At 34.7% G+C, this 22,164-nt stretch overlaps 1 protein-coding gene across 2 annotated transcripts in view; it reads right to left on the bottom strand.

Moving 5' to 3' along the window:
• The window catches only part of Zfpm2 (zinc finger protein, FOG family member 2), a 433,039-nt gene that overhangs the window by 315,597 nt on the left and 95,278 nt on the right, over positions 1–22,164 (bottom strand). For both annotated transcript variants that reach the window (XM_048802003.1, XM_048802004.1), the window contains one exon: positions 3,842–3,940. In XM_048802003.1, the coding sequence (XP_048657960.1) occupies positions 3,842–3,940 (99 nt within the window). The remainder of the gene's footprint in view (positions 1–3,841; positions 3,941–22,164) is intronic.

The raw sequence follows: 22,164 nt of genomic DNA, 5'->3' as shown, positions 1-22,164 counted from the left end.
TTGGCCATTTAACAATGCCATAAATTTTAAGGCATTATATAAGCACAAACAGATCTGACTCTCAAGTGTGAACATTTCCTTCTGTAGTATAGACTATGCTCTATTTTAAGGCTAAGAGATGCCTAATTATTGCATCAGTGACTCAAATGCAGTACATGAACAATTAAAGGGGAAACATGACATAAAGAGAGTGCAGACAGCATAATCCTGCACCTTTGCACCATCCCTACCTTTTTTCACGACTATAATGATACAGCAGATGCACAATTAATATTTTTGAGCAATTAATTATATGTATAAGAATATTCACAAACTGGCAAATCTGTGAGGACCTTGTAAGGGTGATAAAAGAAGAGGTAGTTACTTAAAAAGAAGACAAATGAAATAAGAAAAATAAAGGCAAACAGATGAAAAGGCAGAACAGTGAATAGCAAGTCCTACATGAATTAGATTCCAACCAAGCAAGTGTCAAGATAATTTTTTAAATAAGCAAGGTAGAACAATGAAATTAAAATTTATATTCAATATGTGAAGTATTGTCCTGAACTATACGATTTAGCATGTCTAGCTTTCCATTCAAACTGTAAAGATTTTTAGAAACTTAAAGGATATTTTAATGAGATTAATAAGCATTTAAGCCTTACAGAATTTCACTGTAGAAATGTTCATAAATATAAGATGATTTTCCTAAAGTTTGTTTAGGCTCTATCTAATCATAAGAGTTAACAAAGGTGTGAGCAATCACAATTCCAGAATATATCTTTTCATTGAATAACAAATAATGCAAAACATTTTTACGCTAAGGAATTTGCATTTGATAAAAATAGAACATTTTAGACAGGAGTTGATTCATTATTGAATTGAGCCATCAAGAAAGGTTGTAGAGTCCTCTTCAATCAAACTCTAAAATAAGATAAATCCTGATCCATCTTAAATGATGTCAGCACTATGCTTCACATTCTTTAGATAATTTCCTCATCCTTTGATTCTCTTCTATTTTTAGAGAAAGCTGTCATTCTTAGGGTGACTGTGAGTACTGGGCAGGAGGGCCTTAAAATTAAACCTTGAAATCACACCTGGTTCATTACCTCATGCCTCAATCATTAATTTGTGCTTAAACAAAAAACTAAATGGTTAATAAACAAGGGTTTGCCCCTTGTTATATCAGATAAACTACAGGGTACTGAAAACTGAGAAGAAAGGTTTCTGCTTCAAGATCTTAACAGCCACAATAATATGATTATTAGCATTTGTGAGTGATCTGATTTCAACTTTCTAAAAGTTGATAATATTACTTTCCACATTTTACAAATGAATACGGAGGCATTATGAAATTAAACAATTTGCTACAAATCTCCTGACTAGTGAGTGGCAAATCCAGCTCATGAGCCTAAACCCTTGTAATCCAGAGCCCATTTTCAACTGTTTGGAACTATCACCAAAATTTGAACTATTTTCTCTCTTTCATACAATTAGAAACTACCAATTATGTTTTTGAATGACAAAGTTTAGGTAATAATATTGAAGCAATTACTATTTCCGCAAAAGGCAAAATACAAAAATATCTTCCATACTTCTTTAGAATATGGAAGGAAATTAACTGATATTCTACTCTGAAAAATAATAAATGTCCAAAAGATATTATTATGTTATGAATTAACTTCATTAATTCAGGCATTTTAAAAATTAAAAAAAACAATTTTTGATTTTGCTAAACACCTATGGAGAAAAATGGCTATTGACTTATGTTACACCAAGGACAAAAAATTTCTTGTAACCATATTTACTTAGAGAGATATATATCTTTTTTCTTTTCTTTCTTTCTTTCTTTCTTTCTTTTTTTTAAACCAGGGATTGAACAATTGAACTCAGGGCACTCAACCACTGAGCCACATCCCCATCCCTATTTTGTATTTTATTTAGAGACAAGATCTCAGATGAATTGCCTAGGTCCTCACTAAGTTGCTAAGGCTGGCTTTGAATGTGCCGTCCTCCAGCCTCAGCCTCCTGCTGGGATTATAAGCATATACCACCCTGCCTGGCAGAGACATATATTTTCCCTGTAAAGTTGTGACATATCTATATAACCCAGAGCAGAGTATAAACATTGCACTAGATACACTGAATACAAATTACCTTAAATCAAATACATAAATTAAATTTAACTAAAAATTGAAAATTCTCAACTTGAAAGATACCATCATTCTTTACCTTGTTCATACCTGCTTTTTTTTCTTTTCTTTTTTAGCCAATAACACAACTTTATTTATGGTAAAGCTTCCTGAAAAACATGGCTTTAGGTGTGCAGCATGTGCTTAGTAATTCAACACCCTCTGAATTACCATCTTCCTCCCATGTTACTGGGAAAGCTGTGAGCCCTGGATACAAAAGGGAAAACCTGCCCTCCACAGATTTGCCCCACAATGAAAGCAAGACAGAATGCAGCTGTTTGCAAGTGGATATATATATATATATATATTCCATCCAATTGGATATTAAGTGTAAAAATTCTTCTAAACATAATCACATTCAATTCCATAAATAAGGAACAATAAGAGACAAGATTCACCCACTCATTTGAAGTTATATGTAAACCTCACAACAAAACTAGGATATTTTTTCCAAGCATTTTTTTTTTCCAATTTGTTTTCTCAATCAAACTTCTCTCCCCACACTGAGAAGTCAGCAGCATTATGCAATAAGGTGGAATACCATAAGAAGTTTACATTGTCTTACAAACTCTTAAAATATGGTGTTATACTATTTTTAAATTTAATACAATTTGATCCAAAATCTTGTATAGCATTATACCATAGTGTACAGAATACAAACATTTGTGTGTATCATGAATAACATTAGAAATGACATCATAATAATCAGATATACTGTATCTTCATTTTTGTTTGCATTATATTTTCCAGCTGATGGTTTCAGAAAATTACCACTGGAGTTCCTCTCTTCTTCATGCACAGCGGAGAGCAATTTGCAAAGTCATGCAAGGGTGAAAATGTGATTGAAATATAGGGATCTTTCTTAATGAAAAATGTTACTGCTTTAGAAATTATGGCTAAAACTATTTCAAAACTCACTTAAATCTTTAAACCCTATGAAATAATGGTCTCCATTTATAAATATACCATCAACTGTAAATTACTTAGCAACAAATAGAACCACAGAGATTTTATAAATATATATTCATATAAAATTATACTGGTGTTCTGGAGTTTCTTGATCAGTTTGTTTGTTTTTTTTTTTTTTGAAATGATTCAATGTCAGGTTCTTGAAAGGCAAGTTTAAATTCATTCATAAAAGTAAAGATGTTGTCAAAACCTTGAATCAAAGGGTACAGTATCTTGACATTTTCTTAACTTTTAAATGCATACTAAGGTTCAATCTGTGATTTAGAACATGACTTAACTGAAAATGATAGTTCTTTGATGTATTGTTTCTAACTTATTTGTAAGCTTCAAAATGGCACCCAATTTGCATTTGGATGTCACTTAAAGATTTTCTGTTCAAAAAAAAACAAAAAAACAAAGCAAGTAGAACTGACAAATTTTATGTGAGTATGCAAAAAAAAGTTATGGAGACTTCAAGCAGACATGACACTTGTTTTTTTTTCAAGTTTTAACAATAGGATAAAAATCTTTAAATAATGAGGTATATTCAAACTGCCAAGTAGCCAGCACACACAAAAGTGTGTGTGTGCGCACCTGTGTGTCTGCGTTAATCAGAGTTGAAAAATTATAAGAGTTTTGCAAGCTTAATTAAGTTTAAAGGAAAAATATGTGAATTCTTAATAAAAGCAAAAGATAGGTAAATATTGCATTTTCTGTCCTACCTGGACCATCCCAGTCATCTGTCTCAACTCCAGGTTGCCCTGGTTTCTCTGACTGTGTGTCCCCATCTGATTCTGCCATCTCCTGGATGCCTTCATCACCTGAAAAACACCAACAGAGAGAAAAAGAGAAATGATCAAAGCCCTCTTTTTCACATTGAAATCCTTGTAGAAGAATTTCCTCATCATATGCCTAACAATAGGTTTATTACATATAATGTGATAACTGACAAATGCCCAGGTCCAATCATTTTGATATCTAAATGTGGCTTAATTGTAAAAAAAAAAAAAAAAGTCATCATTATCAATCAATAAATGAAGTTAAGTACTATAATCAATAAGGTACATTTCCATATCATTTTTTGGAAGTTATTATTTATAAGAAGAAAATCAAACAGCAACATATAATTTTTCTCATGCTTTTAATACAGAAAAACATAAAACCCACTTATTTCCAAATTAGAAATTTTTATAAAGGCAGGCTACAGTAGAAAAAAAAATTAAATATCTTGCAATGTGACATATTCCAGGTTTTAGTTGAGTTTAGGTTACTTTGAAGATTTTAAAATTTTTTTCCCAGTCCTTTGCTTGTTTGGTGTTATTTCTTTAAAGACAGGGTATAGAAAGCCCATAGTTAAAGGATAGTATATGAGATGAGCCAGTGACCAGCTCTTCACAATGCAAGAAACCATGAAGCTATACTCATGCTTTGGATAAATGCAGCTGGTTTTCACAATTTTATGCCATCATTTTCACATATAAAGAAAAAAAAAGGCTTCGAGCAAGAACAGATTTCTAGTGAAGGACAAAACATTAGCAAAGCAACCATATTTTAAAAGTCATAAGTTTAATTTATGATACCTTCATCTTAAGTGAAAATGTAACAAGGCATATGCTGCTTTAAAAGAAAATAAACATTAGCATGGGGCACACATATAAAATTTAAATAATACCTAAGTTTAACTGGCATAGATTTCAGAAAACACAATAACAAAAAAATGTGAAGATGGAAATGAGAAGGATATTAAGGTCATGACAACTATACCTTGAATCTTGAATCTAATCATGCAAACAATTTAAAATTAAATGACTTGCCTATCCATCTTTTTCTGAAGATTTCAATAACCATTTTCCACATATTTACCTGAATCTCTAATTGTTTTTGAATGTTTACATATTTACTTAACAATATGTTGAATTTTTTACATTTTCAAAGTAACCTAGAAAATACAAAATTTTTAGACAACCATTATTATTACATATGACATTAATATGTTAATAAGAGTTCTGAACTTAAACTCCATATATTTTACATTCATTTCTATATGTAACTTCATAAAATGAATTACTTTAAAACTTGGAATCAAAGATAAGGAGAAAGAATGAAGAATCCTAATCACAGCTCTATTTAACCCATTTTTTTTTTGTAAACAGAGGAGCAGCAGGTAATAAAGAATAAAACTTACAGTGAAACCACACCAAACCATGTCTAGAATTGAAAGTTCTTTGGAAGTTATCTCTCCTTTCAGTATGATCACAATGAATACCAATGAAATTGTCTCCAGAAAATATATATTGAGCATCTATCATGTTTAAGAAAATGTAGTAGGCACAAGAGGATAAATTCAGAAAAAATACAGCTTCCTGTTGAAATATAGAACCCATTCAGAAGAGTAAGTTAACAAATGAGAGGCAAGGTCAAAGAAGCACAATGAAGATGCAAAGGCTCAGCAATACAAGATGTGCTCCAATCTGCTGCTTGTGCAGGTCATATGGAAGAACATAACCACATGTCAACCAGTCATCTTCTGGAGATCAGAGGGCAAGTTGTAGTCTCACTTTTCAGACATGGACAGGGTTGGTCCTCAGCCACATCGGAGTAGTCTCTGCGGCCTTTAATATAATGAACTTCTGATAGACCTAAACTAATCAACTGCCCCTCAGCCTGACTCTGCATGCTTGGCCTCTCTCTAGTGGGCGTTCCTCCACCTCCTCCAGTCTAGATACTAAGAGATAAAGTTTGGTCAGCAAGCAGATCAAGGCATCTGATTTTACTGGTAAGATTCCAGGCTGTTCTAGCTGTTAACACTTTGAATATCATCCCTTCATGTATGTAAATGCTGAAACTAATGCTATGTAATCAGCAATTTGGCAATTTGGAAAAATTGAATAACAATCATGTTATCTGGGTGAAGAATCTAACATTTCTCATGAGCTAGATCTTTTCCATGTGTCCCTTCCTGCCAGACCCTGTGGCCTTTTCTCCTCCTCTTCTCTGCTCTGCACCTTGGAGAATCTGACCTCTTAAGACTCCATCACTGGGGTCCCTTGTCTTCTGATTTCTACTTGAGGTCACACAATGGAGGCATTGACAGCAGATCAGAAGAAGAGTTCAGGAGGAGAGAAAAGGCAGGTGTTTGTCCCCTGACAATCCCTTAATCCTTGATAGTCTCCAGATGCTAGTACTGGCTGCACTGCAGGGTTAAGTGCTCCTGTTTGGAGGCCCCCCTCCTGCTTCTCCCGTGCTCCTGTATCACATACCTCTTGGGACCAGAGTGCCAACAGCTTCCACTGCTGGGAGCCTTCCCTTGATGCTTCTCATTCCTTGTCGGTTCCCTCAACCTCACCCACACCTGTACACTGTCCCTTGACTAAACTCCTTTTAGTTAAACCTATTAATCATTCCATCAGTTTCTTGATGGGTCCTTTACTGTTACACTCCATTTAATCCCAAGCATCTCACACTTTTCATGATTTGGGGCCAGTCACCACTTTTGTAATACTTCGTTCAATATTTTCTTTACATTGACTCACTTTCTATAACTTATTTTAAAAATCTGAGTAAAAATAAAAATTTATTTAAAAAACAAATATTTTTCAAAACAAATGCATGCCTGGGGCAAGTAGAAAATCAGTATCACATGCAAACAATAGAGGCACACATAAAAATACTTGAACAAAAATACATATAATACTTCCAGATTCTAGTTATCATGTCTAATTAGACTCAGAGTCTCTGGTCTTATGGCTTTGTTTTGGGAAGAAAAGAGAAGGGAGTAAGTACTACGAGAGTATTTAAGTTATAGTAATAAGAATTTGAGCATTTTCTCATTCATATGAAAAGAATGTTAAAAAATTGAAAACTTTCTCATCATTGATTCAATAAAATTTAGTAAAATACCAGTGGATGACCTCAATCACCAAGGATACCTGACCCAATCTGGAGAGCACTGGCGTTTCTACACATATTATTTTCCACACGGAGTAGAATTCAAATCTCCCACTTAGGTGAGCATCTGTTTGTTAGCATTCCTACAGACTGGGTGGGGCTCACTCTAGGTACTATGTAGGGGAATGCACAAAGGGAATTGTTCCTCCTACCAGTGGAAGAGAGGGAAACCTATGGTTTCTAAATAATCATCTACTTCTTTTAATCAAATTTCTCATTTCTTCTGGATCTTGAAACATAGGGATTTAAACACCAGCAGGGACTTTAGAGATCATCTAACACAGATTCATTTACTGTTTAGGAAATTCATGTACAGATGTCACTGACTTATCCATGCTTACAGAGCTACCATATTAGTGCTATGGTTTGGATAAATTGAATAAGTGTTTCCCCAAAGTGCACACGTTAAAGGCTACTGGGAGAAGATGGCACTACGGGGCAGAGGCAGAACCTACAAGAGGCAGGGTTCAATGGGAGGTATTCCAGTCATTGGGAGCATGCACTTGAAGGGGATATTAGAACTCCAGGCTCAATATAAACTTTTCCTCTTTTTTAAGTTGATTATATCAGGTATTTTGTTATAATAACAGAAAGCTGACCAATATAATTAGTTTCTGTATGAGGCATCTTGCCCAAATCTTCTTTGGCTTTAGCAGTAAGTGACTCCCATCCTTCACAGTAATAGCAGATTAAAGTAGCTTTATGTTTTATTCTTTCACCAACAAGCATGACAGGAGGGTTAGAGGCAAGCATATGGAGGCATCACAGAGGCTACCAAAACCAGCAGTTTGTATAAAGTTAAAAGTTAAATTTGAGTCTCCTTCAATCTTTGAGTCTCCTAGCAATCTTTACAAAACATCCTTTCATTTCTCTAGTTGATGAGTATCATAAACACTAGAATAATAATCCCAGAGCAAACCATTAAGAAGCAAACATGAGGTCATGCTGTTCCAGATCATATATCCAAAGATCCAGAGGACAAAGTATAAAATTCTGAGGAAAACCACTTAGAGAAGTTAAGTTTTATATTCAGATACTAACTGTATCATCTTTCTGTTCACACAAAGGAGTATATATTTCTGCATCTTACTATTATATTTTAATTGCTGGAATTTCAGCACCATGCAAAATTCAACTAACCATTAACAAAATAAGAAATATAAAGATTTAAAAAACAGTATTTTCTGGTATGGATTATGTAATCTAGTCAAGGAGATAAGAAATATGTAAGAAAGCAGTAACCACCAATAAAAACATACAATTAAGGTAGTTCTTAAATAATTCTAAGAGAGGACACATATGTAGGATGTTAGAAACCAGAAGCATAAAACAAGACCGACCCTGAAGAAACTATATAGTTAACTTTGGAATTCTAACCTCATATCGATGGCAATGAGAAAAGATTTTTCAGTGGGGGGTGCAAATACAAAGGTCAATGCATATTTACTGAGTTTGTAAGAACACATCTTGTCAGACCTCTGATCTTTTTTATCTCCCATACTCATTCCAAAATAATTCTGATTCTTGTCTCAGAACGCTCCCCAATTTTTTGTTGAGACTATGGTTAAGTCTGCTCTGAAAGCTTACTAGGCAAATTACATGTTTAGAAGAAAAAATAATAATATGAGAAAAATAATTTGAAATGGTGCATTTTTCACAAACATATTACGAAATAAGCATGGTAATCACAAAATAAGTTAAAAGAAAGGATTCAATTGAATCAATAAATTAACAATTGTTCTAAACAAAGGTGAGATAAAATTGTTCTTTCCTAACTTACTCAAAAACTACTTTCTGATTCTTAGGACCTGTGTTGGACAATGAGAATGCAAATAAAGATGGCACCTTCTCCCATATAACTTATAGACCAGTGTGAGACACTCAGTGGCTAGGAACTTGTCACCTGGAATGATAAGTGCTTCAATCGGAGTAGTTCATGATGTGAGAAGAGCACAAAGACATGAGATCTAACCCAGGTTTTATGCTATGAAAGCTCCATGAAGAAAGAAACCAGTAAAATATCTGAAACTTCAGAGAATCTGTGTTAGATGATCTCTAAAGTCCCTCCTGGTGTTTAAATCCCTATGTTTCAAGATCCAGAAGTTCTTCTTTCCACAAAGGCCAAATTTACCCATGATTCTTATCCTTTATCTACCAGGAAAACAAATGGCAGGATGGACACAAATCTTAGCAGATATTTGATTCTAAGAAATTAAGTAACTCATTCAAAATGAAAATATTATAATTCGATCTACCGAAGGCTTGATTGAACTAGTGATTTCAAATAATGTAACACTTTCATTTAATGTCATTTAATTGCAAAATCAGAACTGTCAAGCTTAGACTTAACCTTCATCAATATCTGGAGCAATACTCAGTATTGATAATCCAAATCCATTGAATGATTTGTTCTAATTTATTTCATTACACTATACATATAATTAGAACTACTGAAAATAAATATCACAGACATTTAAAGAAGCACTGTACAAACAGATAATTAAATGCAACCAGTAGCTCAAAAGAAATTCCGTTTGCATCTATCTTGTTGAGAGCCACAGCCGAAGGGGCCCCAGCAAACTTCCAGCTGCCAGCTGATGATTGGCTCACAGCGGCCCCAGCAACATCTAGCTGATTGGCTCCTCTGCGGTGATGCTCATTGGGCTGTTTCCCTGCCCTTTCAGACCACGGAGCTGCTCATTGGGGGACTTTTTTGGCTCCGCCCACGTGACCCAGCCAATCGGCCTCAAGAGCAGGAGGATTGTGGGAGGTGGAGAGAAGCTTGTGGGGGAGAGAGAGGCTTGTGGAAAGCCGGTGGTGGCAGTTGAGGCTCTGAGGGTTTTTCCTGAGAGGCTGTTTTGTTTGGCGTGTGTGGTTCTAAAAATAAAGTAAGTTTCTTCTGCCGCAGTCCGGCTGCAGCAAAATAAGGGGGGGGGGGGGGGGGGAAACGAATAACTTGTGTACGTTGATACAGCAGGAGTGGGAGCCGTTTATTGCAGGACAGGAGCAGTATTTATACATTCCACACAGCTTATCTAATTAGCATAAACTAGATACATTTGTGCCCAGCCAGACTGCGGCACTATCTTAAGCTATTTATGAAATCAAGTAAGTGAACAATATATATCACATTAATAAAAGTAAATTCTGAGAGAATAATAGTCTTTTTTTGGTAGCAAGGATTTAACTTGGGGGGGGGGGGTTACCACTGAGTTATATGCCCAGGTCTTTTAATTTTTTATTGTGGGACAGGGTCTCACTAAGTTCCTTAGGGACTCACAAGGTTGGTGAGGTTGCTTTGAACTGATGGTCCTCCTGCCTCAGCCTCTGGAGTTGCTGGGTTTAGAGGCATGTGCCACCACACCCAGCAGTTTAAAGTCTTCTAATTATTTAACCATGTTTTCTTAAAAAATGAATACAAAGAAAGAAAAACATATGACATAACCATGTCCTATAAGATGTCCAAGTGGACATAGAAAACATGATCAGAATTATATGTGCTCATTTCAATATTGGTTAGGAGCCAAATACTGAAGTCATTAGGATGAACAAAGCCTAGAGCATGTCGTCTCGGTCACAGTCTACACTAAACCTAAATAGGCTATCACATCTCACTCATCACTAGGGACACTACTAAATGATTTGTGAACATCACATCAATGACTCTGCAGTGTATTCGCATCCTTATACCTTAGAAAAATAAATCAAGGGACTGAGATGTGGAAAGATGCCCGGAATCAGATTCCACATTAGTCCTACTTGGAAAGATACACTCCTAACCTATGAGAATATCACAGTCAACAGTCACAATAGCAAAAAACAAAGACAGCAGGATGGGATCTGAGAGCTGCTTTTTCCTCCTCACATATAAACCCTGTTTCTTTATTTTACATATTAACATGAAAGGATTTATGGATTTAATCTTTGTAAGAATTATTTTCTAAAGATTTCCTATTTTACTTGGCACTTAGTAAAATCAACTACACATAGATGTTTAATCAATAACTATTACTCACTGACCAGTTGGAAAATTAGATTTGGGTTTCATTCTTTCTACCATAGCCAACTGCAATATCATTACATTTGCTAATTAATTGCTTTGAGTACATTATTTCTATTTAATAACTAGAATATGTCACATTTTTCAACTTTTGTACCCTTCATCTTCTAACTTTATCTCAGGAAACTAGTTCTCATTTTTATGGTAATGTTTTTAGCCAATTCATTTTTAATCATTTTACTAATGAAAAATGAAAATGATTAAAAATAATTTAATCAAATAAGAAATCTCTGAAGCACTTTTAAGAAACACTGTCTTTCCCCCTCACAACAGATGTGCTTCTTTATTTAAAGAATTCATATAAATTTTCTTTTTTATAAATAGAATTTTATTTTGATATTAATCCAATTGCAGCTACTTCCTGATTTGAATGGAACTGACTTGACCATAATTTTCTTTCACTTCTGTCCATTTTTAATTTCCAATATTTGCAATCAGCATTATTGAGTAGCTTAGGAAAAAATAGCATGAATAATTAATAGCCAAGAAAATAGGCATAATTTGTTAAGATATTGCTTCAGTTGGTAGGAAGAAGAAAGGAAGACCAAAAAGGATGCCTGGAAGAGAATAACAGAAAGAACCAGGAATGCATTTGACATTCATTCATTTACTTTCTAAATTCTTTATTCACACACCTTTACATAGAAATTTCAGTGTATTTTCAGCAAAGCCAAACATATTTAATGGGATGACAACCACAAATCTGGAGACCAATTCATAATGTTGAAACAGAATAAATGTCAAGCAGTAACAAAATCTATAATATTTCTAAAATTATGGCTACGGAGTTAATGGTTTTCCACTGCAAGATTAAACTCCTTTGTTGCTCTTTTGAAAGATATCATACGTATTTTGCAGGCCCTTCTATTTTTCCTCAATGAGAGCCCTATAGGAGGAAATTGAAGGTGTTATTGAGCATTAAAATGCACAGCATAAATAGCTTTGGGAAATGCACTAGAATATCATCTTTGAAACACACGAAACGGCATCTTTAAATACCATATTAGGTATTGTTGGTAAGGTGGTAAAAGCAGTGGCTTTCCTTGCCAAGCAAAAATAATTTCAAAAATGCAAACAAACACCTTTTCACTGAAAGTTAAACACTCCTATAGAAATTAAAGATTTGCCACATTCTGAGACAGTCACTTTTTCAGCACAAAACAGCAGCAGTGTTTGAAAGCAGTCATGCAAGCAAACAGCCTTTCTCAACCCTGCTCTTTTAATCCATGTAGTTCCTATCAATATTAACCTCTTATAGAAATTCTTGTACAATATAACTATTGAACTTTCTTGGCTAGGAGTGTTACTGGAGCTGTTAGTCATCCCTATAATGTATTTTGCAATCAGCTAAATCATCAAAGTATTTTTTAACAATGAACAGTTCAGAAGTGACAGATCTACTTTCTTGTTCACAACTGCTTATCAGAGAATAGATATCACATATGTTTTCCAGGTGCTTCCTATAGTTAGGATACCTTCACAGAAGCCGCTCATGAAAGATAAGGTCATAAAAGAGATGAAAAATGTGTGAGCTTCATACACTTATGGTTTTATCATCAGACAAGATAGCTTTGGTAAAAGGACTGCAACAGTCAAAAACAGAAAACTACAGCTCATGTTGAAGGGCGAGGACATTAAAGTTTAAGATTTGGTTTGTGTTTCCTTTGCCTAACAGCCTTGCAGTAATGTCTGGCTTAAACCAATTGTTCAGTTACGGATTATCCAAGAAAAAAAATGCCATATTCTATTAACACTACATCTAGAAATGAAAATAAAAGCATGTAAGCATTACCTCTTTACAGCATACCAAAAAGAAAATTTGAAATGAATAGGTCTGTTACATGTGTGGATCCCTATCACAACGTCTTCTCAGTTCTCCCCTTTGACGTACTATATATGTATAATAAATCCAGAGTTTTTCCATGTTCTGGATAATTTGATTCAGTATATAATTTTGTTTTTAAAAATGCATTTTAAATTTTTCTTGAGTTTTCTGTAGTTATGTCATTATTTTGATGATATTCTTTTTCAGACTCCAGTATATGAAGATTAAACAGATCAAAGGAATAAAATTTACATATATTCATTATGAATTTTCCTATCCCACATGAAGAATCAATCCAGAAACAATTGGTAATAAAAGTACAAAACTAAGTATGTTATTTTAAGAAGAAAGTGAATTTCTACAGTTAATGCATGACTACTATAATTTGTGTTATTTTATTACAGATAGTAAAGGAAAATTATTGAAAAATAATTTGTTCATTGTTCATGGCAAATATAACAGTCACAAAGTATTAATAATTTAGGAAAAAAGAAGAATGATTTGTCATTTTTTTTTCTCCAGAAATGCACATGTATTCCTGCTATCAATATTGTCCTGCATATGAAAGAGGTTTTCTCAAAGTTTAAGTTCACAGCGGATTTCCAGCATAAGGGAAATTTTCAAATAGAGAAAATAAGCCAAATCACCATCATATAGTTTTTATTCCTCATTATTTCTCCCAAAGAGCACCTGAAAAAGTCAAATATATAGGCAAAATAGGACAGAAAAGATGATCTACTTTAACAGATGTTTGTAACAAAACATTTAACAGTTTACATTTAGATAATTTTGTTTATTATACTTTCCTTTCTCCCTGCCCCCGCCCCCCAAAAAATCTCACTAAGGTCTGTCCATAAGTATGTTCTGTACTGTAACTTCCTACTCATAGACCAGTTCTTCACTTCAGAAAACCATGAACATCTTACTATCTCTCAAATTGCCCTTTCCAACAACACAGCCTAACCTATACAGAAAAATCAAACCAATTTGAGAAAGTAATGATAGATGAATATCAATTTTCATATACTCTCACTTATATTCTTTGCTTTTTAATAAAAGGATCCATTCTATAGGGGCTTCACCTCTTGCAGTAGATTCCTGGATGCTATCCATAATTGATCACTTACTATTATAGAGAACATCATTCGTTTATAAATAGGACTTTATTCAAGCCACACGAATGGACTCTTCATTGCCAATGGACAGTACAAGTTCAGGACAGCAATTAACAAATACTTGGACCCCTATCTAAAGTCTTTTTATGTAACATCAATCCAAATACTCTCAGAACTCACAAATAGAGAAGATCATTTTCCTGATTAATTCTGTTTTGTCCTGCTGTTCAACTGAAATTATCTTACTTTTCTGTTGTTTTCTCTCTACTGTGGCTATGGGAAGTTCAGTGCATTTAATGTTTCAGTTTTCAAGATACTTCTTCTACCTTCTGATGCTGCCTCTCATTATTTCCCATCCTTAGTCTTATGGTTTTTATTATCTTTTCTGATTCTTCTGACTCACAGCTTCTTTCCAGAGTCCCTCAACTTGGCACAGTGTTACTTCTTTATATCTAAAAGCTAGTCAGTATTTGATTCCACCTAAGTGTCACATTCTCTGACCTTCCTTATGAAGTCAAGCCATCATTTACCACTTGTGCAATTATTTTTATTAATGTCTGTGTGGTAGTCAGCTTTGCATCACTGGGACCAAACACCTGACAAGAACAACTTGGAGAAGAAAAAGGTTATTTTGGACTCATGGTTTCAGAGGTTCAGGCCATGGTCAGCTGACTTCACTGGTTTGTGCATGAGGTGAGGTAAAGCATTGTGGTGGAAGGGAAAATTGTTCAGCTCAGGGCAGTCGGGAAGCAGAGAAAAGGGGGTGCCTTGGACCAGATACATAATCCCCAAGGGCATGTGCCCAGTGACCTATTTCCTCCGGCCATGCCCCTCCTGTCTATAGTTTCCACCCAATAATTCATTCAAATTATTAATCCAGCAAATGGGTCAATCCACTGATTAGGTCACAGCTCTCATAATCAAATTGATTTATCTCTGCATATTCCTGCATTGTCAAACACAAGTTTTGTGTTTTTGTTTTGTTTTGTTTTGTTTTTTTGGGGGGAGGGACACCTCACATCCAAACTGTAAGACTGCCTCCCATAATAGTGTAAATTCCAGGATAGCCAAGAACTTCACATTGGATCCACAGCATGTCTCACAGTGTCTGATATAGCAGGTGTTCAATGAATATTTATTGGATTGGATAAAGCAGGAATGCTGAATGCCACTGTGCTTCAAGAGTCATTCATTATTCCAATAATCAAGCAAACAAATAAAAACTATGCATTTTACATAAGCTGAAAACTCTCTGTAGTAACAGAATTTAGAGTTAGGCATGTGGCCACTTCATACTAAAGGCCATATTTTCCAGCATGGACCCTTTTAGCGTGGACCTCTCCATAAGACAGTTCTAGACAATGGGATACAAACCCAACAGTTCTTTGGCTATTCCCAGGAACCTAATTTTACAGTTGAACCTAAAAGAGTTTTCATATCGGGTGGGGAAAAAATATTCTAGATCATGTCAATCTCGTCCTTACTCAGATCCTCATCTATCTTCCAACACTGGGAATAGTCCCAATTATGTTATCACTAGACCCATTCAGGCTCTTTTGAGTGCAAAATCTTCTCAAAGCATCTCCTCCCTTAATGCCAACAAGAGGTCGTTGGCTGCTGATGATAACACCAGAAAAACATAATACCCACAGCATCTTCCAGATTTTCATAAACATGGGGGAATTCTTCCCTTCTCAGCTTCAATTTTTAACTCAGCACTTTGAAAATCAGGCTTGTCATGAATATTCATGATAATTTTAGACTAAAGGTAATTTTATCGTATGCAATAATAGATTCAGAACACAGATATGTAATATAAATAAAAATATAGTTTACAAATTGAAGGTTTGCCAACAAATTAGGGAGCTGAAACCAAACTTAATATTCTTGATCAATGCTGTCTCCTGTGAATTCAGTCTTACTTAATAGATTTGCTAATTTACTAAAGGTTGATTCAAGCTTTGCAGGGTCTGAAGATTTTACAACTTGGGAGGTCCTCATTAAGAAGAGCACAAAGTTATAATTACAAAATTAGGTGCAGGGGCCTTGGAAAGACAGGTGAGGTGCTCTGAAACTCCAGCTTCATTAACCTCATAGGAAAGCTGCCTCCGAGAAGTAACTATAGTAAAGGTCAGAACTATCCTTCCGATTAAATAAATGGTTCGTCCCAAATGCTCAGTTGTTGAGAAATTATTGTTAAACCAGCCTCAGAATTCTGAAGCAATATCTAAAATTTATTTGAATTGTTCAAGTTTTAGATTTATTCAATACTATTTTGAACTTCCCTGGGTCTATTATTTGATATAAAAACATTAAACACATGAGAAAAACTAAAAAAGAGAATGAAAGATAGTCAATATTTACTTGGCAATAAATACAAGCATGAGATATTATGCATACTTATAAATTATTACATAATTTTATAATTGCATTCTTTTACATTAATGAGCTGGAATTTTTTAGGGCCACTTTATAAACTTCCTACTACCAATATTGTAGAAAAATCATACCGTAATTTTCTAAATTGGATTTGCCTTAGGATATAAGCTTTTTGTGGTCTTTTTTTTTTTAAGGATCTTCCATATTTTTGTAGAATCAGTTCTTCTTCCTGAGTTACTACTGTATTTTGGTATGCCCTTTACTAGTCATCCACTAGAACAGCACACTAGGGTGAAATGAGGCAGGTACACACTGGATTCTACAATGATACACGTTACTGCCAGGAAGCTTAAGAATGAACACACTGCTTCCTTAACCAAAACTTAACATCATCTCCACCCCTCAGAAACATTCTCACTGGTGATGTTTTCTTCCTTAACTAGATCACTACTCTATCTGGAGGAAATGAAGCATCTTTTATGTAGTTTTCTTTCTGTCTCTAAACACACACAATCATGTAAACAAGTTACAGGTTCTCAGTGTTAGTTAAGCAGCCTGGGCTGGAGTCTGCTCTGAAAAAAAAAATAAAATAAAAATTTATCTAAGACCCCAAATATACTGAATTGTGCTAATCCTATGGCAACAACAGAAACAGCATCAGATGGCACTATTGAATAGGTACAGGGGCAGTGTTTTATGTATGTGTACTACAGATTTCCAACTTGGTGAATCTATGTCTTTAAAAATACTCCTTAAAGAGACCTTCCTTTCTTACTGACAGAAAAATATAATCACAGCCCACTGTCTGTGCAATTCCACTTTCCATTCTGCTATGTGCATAAGACTTGGTAAGATACAGACACTGTCAAGTTTCAAAACAGTTCCTTGTCTAATCTTTCTACTTCTCCAGATCTTTGATATAGAACCTGTTAGAATGTATTGCTTACTTTTCTAGTTCCTATGTTTATCTCACTTCCACTCTTACCATCTGCTGTACTGCATTTCCTTCAGAAAAGTGAAAAGTTTTCACAGTGCCCAGAGCCTTCCCTGCAAACAATGCCCTCTTCCCCTCTTCCTTCCTTCCTTTCTCCGCTTTTTATTTAGTCTTATTTTGTGTTAAGGTCAAAGTGCTGTAAAGAGTTCACTTCGGGAACATTTCTACAGGGCTGAAATGCTTATCTAAATGGTTTTGATGGATTTATAAACATTCCTGCCATTTATTACTGGCTTCTGCCCAAGTACACACATTTTGGTGTGTCTCCCTCTCTTTTGAATTATCTGAAAACAACATCACAAGCAACAGGCAGTGAGAAATTGTGGCTTATTGTATGACACCCAAATAGGGTAACATAATTATCCACTTAATATAATGAGTCCAAAGAGCTTTGAATATAGCCTTTGCATTGTATCAAAATGCCAACTTTATTTAGTGCAATCTGGTTGATATTGGTAGAAAGCCTTTAAAGACGTATCAAAAGACCGACATATTTGACATATTTTAAGCACACTCCTAATTCATTTAGTCTATCCTTTTTGTTTTATTCTTTGGTTTTGTATGCATCCTCAATTCTTGAATGACAGATCATGTGTAATAAATATTCATTAGATAATGCCAGTTTAAAAATACCTTTAAAAAGTGAATTTTACACTTTTTCTGTCCAGCCATCTTCAGATGTGTTCATCACCTTCTACAAGAATTGTATAACAGACATCAGAAAACATAATCATTTTTCTATTTTTACTAAGTACAAATAACTCAAATTTTAATATGGTATTAATCTTCAATAGTCTCATGACTTTGACCAAGGTACTGAACCTCTGGAGGTCACAGGTGAAAATAATATGAACCCTACAGGACGGTAAGATGATTAGAGATGGTGCATGTACAGCAAATGCCTGACTTTCAGGAGCAAGCAGAAAATGAAAGTTATTATTACCATTATTATAATTATTATAATTGGTACATAGTCTCAGTGCCAATCTCAGGAATCTCATTGAACTACAAAAAAAGAAGCTGAGACAGCAATCTGCATTCTTAATCATTATTTATTGGTGCAACACATTCAGTTATTTTTACTTGACCTTTTAAGAACAACAAAAAAGTGACTGACTTTATTACTATAATTAAATTCATCATACCATAGCTTTTTACAGTTCCCTTTACATATCTATGTTTAGGCCTACCAGAGATAAAGATTATCCCATCAGGTAACGATAGGCATATGCTTAATGCTGCCTATTGCTTCTCCAATGATAAAAACATTGTGAGAATTTTACATACTAACAAGAAAATGTAAATTTTATATGAGAAGATTAAGAGCTTTGGAAATCTTATTTGATTTAAATTTAGAAGATGTTAGTGTGGAACAACTGAGAAAAGGTTTTTAATCATTTGTGATGTTTAAGAATAAAAAGTAGAGACAGTGTTAACTTCAAGAGTTGCTTCCCAAAAATGTTAACATTTTATCTCATATCCTAATGTGATCAACAGTTAGATTCAGGGTTGTCAACTATGCTAATTCCATAAGATTAAAATAAATTAGTTGCCCAGGCATCCCTAATGCCATTCATACATTTAATTTTCTTTGAAGTAGAAACGTAAATTAAAAGTTAGTAGGTATAAATGACTGGTAAACATGAGTATAGATAGGCATGAAATTGATTCAAATAAAAGTTTAAGCAAAATAAAATTGAAATAAACACTTAAAACTTAAAATAGCTGTTTATATAATTACAACCTGATCAAATCTACTATTTAAGAAATGAGGGCTCTTCATTCAACCCAAAACATCACTAAGAAAATATAGATATTAAAAATGACTTCTAAATTAGTAGTCCTTTTATATTACTTGACTAAATGTATTGATTATTTATTTGCTGTCTAGATTAAAAGTGAAAAAGTCAATTAATAATGCATATATTGTTTAGTATCCAAATATTTGACTTTATATATATCTTTCCACATTTTTATTGGTGCATTATAGTTGCACATAATGATGGGATTTGTTGTTACATATTCATTCATACATACAGTATAACAATATAAGTTGGCCAATATAAATTAAATAAATTCTTACTCTTCTTTTGAATTTCAACATTATTAGGGAAAACAATAAACCTAACTAAACCTTACAGTTTAAAAAAATTTCTTGCGCTTGCAAAAAACATAAACGTTAAACTAAAAGACCAATTTTTCTAAATGGTAGAAGAAGGTTTTATATTAACTTTCCTTTTTATTATTTATAACAATGATGCTGATACAAAATAAAGGAAAACAGGAAAAGAACTCCTTGTCCCCTCAATATGTAGACAGACAAAATGAGATATACTTTATTACAATATGAGATTATTTGATAAACTATAAAATATACTTTATTACAATATGAGATTATTTCATAAACTATAAAAGATTTAGGCAATTACATATTTCACCAATTCTCATTGTTTCAAAAGAGACCTTTAGCAAATTGCACAAGTGAGATCTGTTGATGGTCTTATCAAAGAAAGAACAATGAATTTGCTCTGTCCTATGCAAAAAAGTATATATTATCATATACATCTCATAATTGATAATACTATGAGTTAATTTATGTACTGCAAAATAGATCATTTTTCATTTTGTTGAAATTTTCATGATAATATTTATGGGACCAGAGATGAGGTTGGTAGACAAAGTTTTATCTGATCCTTACATATAAAAAGCTGAGTCATACCAAAATTCCCACACCCTCTGCTTCCATCAAACTAAGAAAATGCTGACTCTACCATATGAGCAGTTTGTTCAAATGCTCTCTCATTTTTCTAACAATGGAGGTTTTAAACATTCAGTCCCATTCCAAACAGAAAGGATGCTGTGCAGATTTTTAAGATAGCTACAAAAGAGGGAAGCACAGTGTCATAAGTGAATTATTTTTCCATCTCATGAGAGAAAATACAAGTAGGACACTATTTTAACCTCTCTTTCTATCTCCTATAAAGAACTACTTTTCCATTTTGTATGGTTGGATAACTTATGTAAGAAAAACGTAATGATTTTAAAATGTATATATGTTTTTTAAAGGTGAAGAAGTACTGGATCCAGGAAAACAGGGTTTGCCAAGGAACAATAATGTCATCTGGAGGGAGGGGGAGGTGGCGGCGAAGGGAAGCCAGGTTCGTGCCAAGCAAAGCTGGGGGCTGTTCAATCAGCCCTATCAGCACTCCATCAGTGTCTCCACTCCAGCCAAATCCAGAGAAAACAAGGAGTCAAAGATTCAGGTCAATAAGCTTATAGGCGATTTGCACAAACAGCTCCTCCAGCAAGGTAAGAAACAAAGTCATATTGGCTTTTCTTTTTTACTTCTTCTCTTTGAACTCCCTGGTCCAAACATACCCTGGAAATGTCAATGTTATATGCAAGAATTTAAAGAGCTGAGCTTCTTAATCCTGTTAAGAAAAAAGGAACAAAGTTGCCTGTAAAGATCCCTTTCCTTACTGAACTCAAACTGATTATGGTAGAGCTGCCTTGTGCGGATGCTGATTCCAGTCACCCAAGCGTCAGAGAAGGCAGCAACACATCATCAAAGACAAAGAAGGAGGAAAGGAACCACGTTGATGGCAAAGGGTTTGTGAAATATAAACAGACGTTCTGAACTAAAAAATAATACAACTAAAAGAAGAAGCTAAGGGACAAAATAGTGGGAATGTTTGATAATGGAGCAAGTGAAAAACAAGCAGTCACGACCCCCACAATCATATCTCACAAGGGCACAATGGATTTGTTGGTTGTCTTATTTGTTTTCAGAATTGGGGATCTAGATAATAGTTTTATTGCTTTCTCTTCACATTTGGTAGGGAACCGGGTGGGAAGGAAGGATGAATGCCAAAAATCCAGGGTAGAGTTTGTTACATACAGTCCAAAGAAAAATAACCCTTTCTTCACGGTCACTTCTGAATTTTTAAATAAAGGTAGAAAACTACACAATCTGATAGCAAGGGAGGAAATGGGGGAGGGGCAGCCCAATGAGTCAGGCAGTCTAGAGAGTTAAGCACAATGATTAAACTGCTACTGATTCAAGCGCCTTTTGCTCTTAATCCTTCAGATTCAAGGATGTGGAAAAATGTAGAAAATAAAGACCCAATTCTGCTATGGTAGAAAGGAGCACAGTGATTCATATCATCCTCAAACACCCCCAAACTGCTGTTCTGGAAGCTACCTTAATGAGCTACAGATGGAGTCTCATCAAGCCCTTGGCTAAAGGAATGATTCAGATTGGGTTTATCTGTATCTCCTGACAGCTTCCCCAACTTACCTGTTTCAATTTCCTGACTTAACCTTCATTTTCTGCAAGTCTTTCTTTGCTAGGCATAGACAAACTGTGCCCTAACCATACCTCTTCTCCCAAGTTTGCCTCAACTCTCTTGGTGGCTCCGACAACGCAGCTGCCCTTCACAGTCCAGTTCCCCATGCCCTCCACAGAGGTGGGAATCCAACAGATTCCCAGAGCTGCAAGTAGCACAGGTGTGGAGTTCCTCTCCTACTCCCCAGCTCTCTGCTGTCCTCTTCTGGTTCCCTGAAACACAGGCCTGGCAGGTATAGCAAGAGGTGAGGAAGTTCTGGAAGCTCACTCCTTTCCTTCAGGTCTCCACTCAAAGTACCCCTTCCCCGCCACAAGTGTGCCTACACACACAACCACCTTGTCACTCCCCCACTCTTATCTGTTTTTCTTCGTGGTGCTT

This window comes from Marmota marmota, unplaced genomic scaffold (assembly GCF_001458135.2).
Source record: "Marmota marmota marmota unplaced genomic scaffold, marMar, whole genome shotgun sequence".
NCBI lineage: Eukaryota > Metazoa > Chordata > Mammalia > Rodentia > Sciuridae > Marmota > Marmota marmota.
The sequence above is the reverse complement of the archived record's forward strand: the minus strand, read 5'-3'. Positions and strand labels throughout refer to the sequence as shown.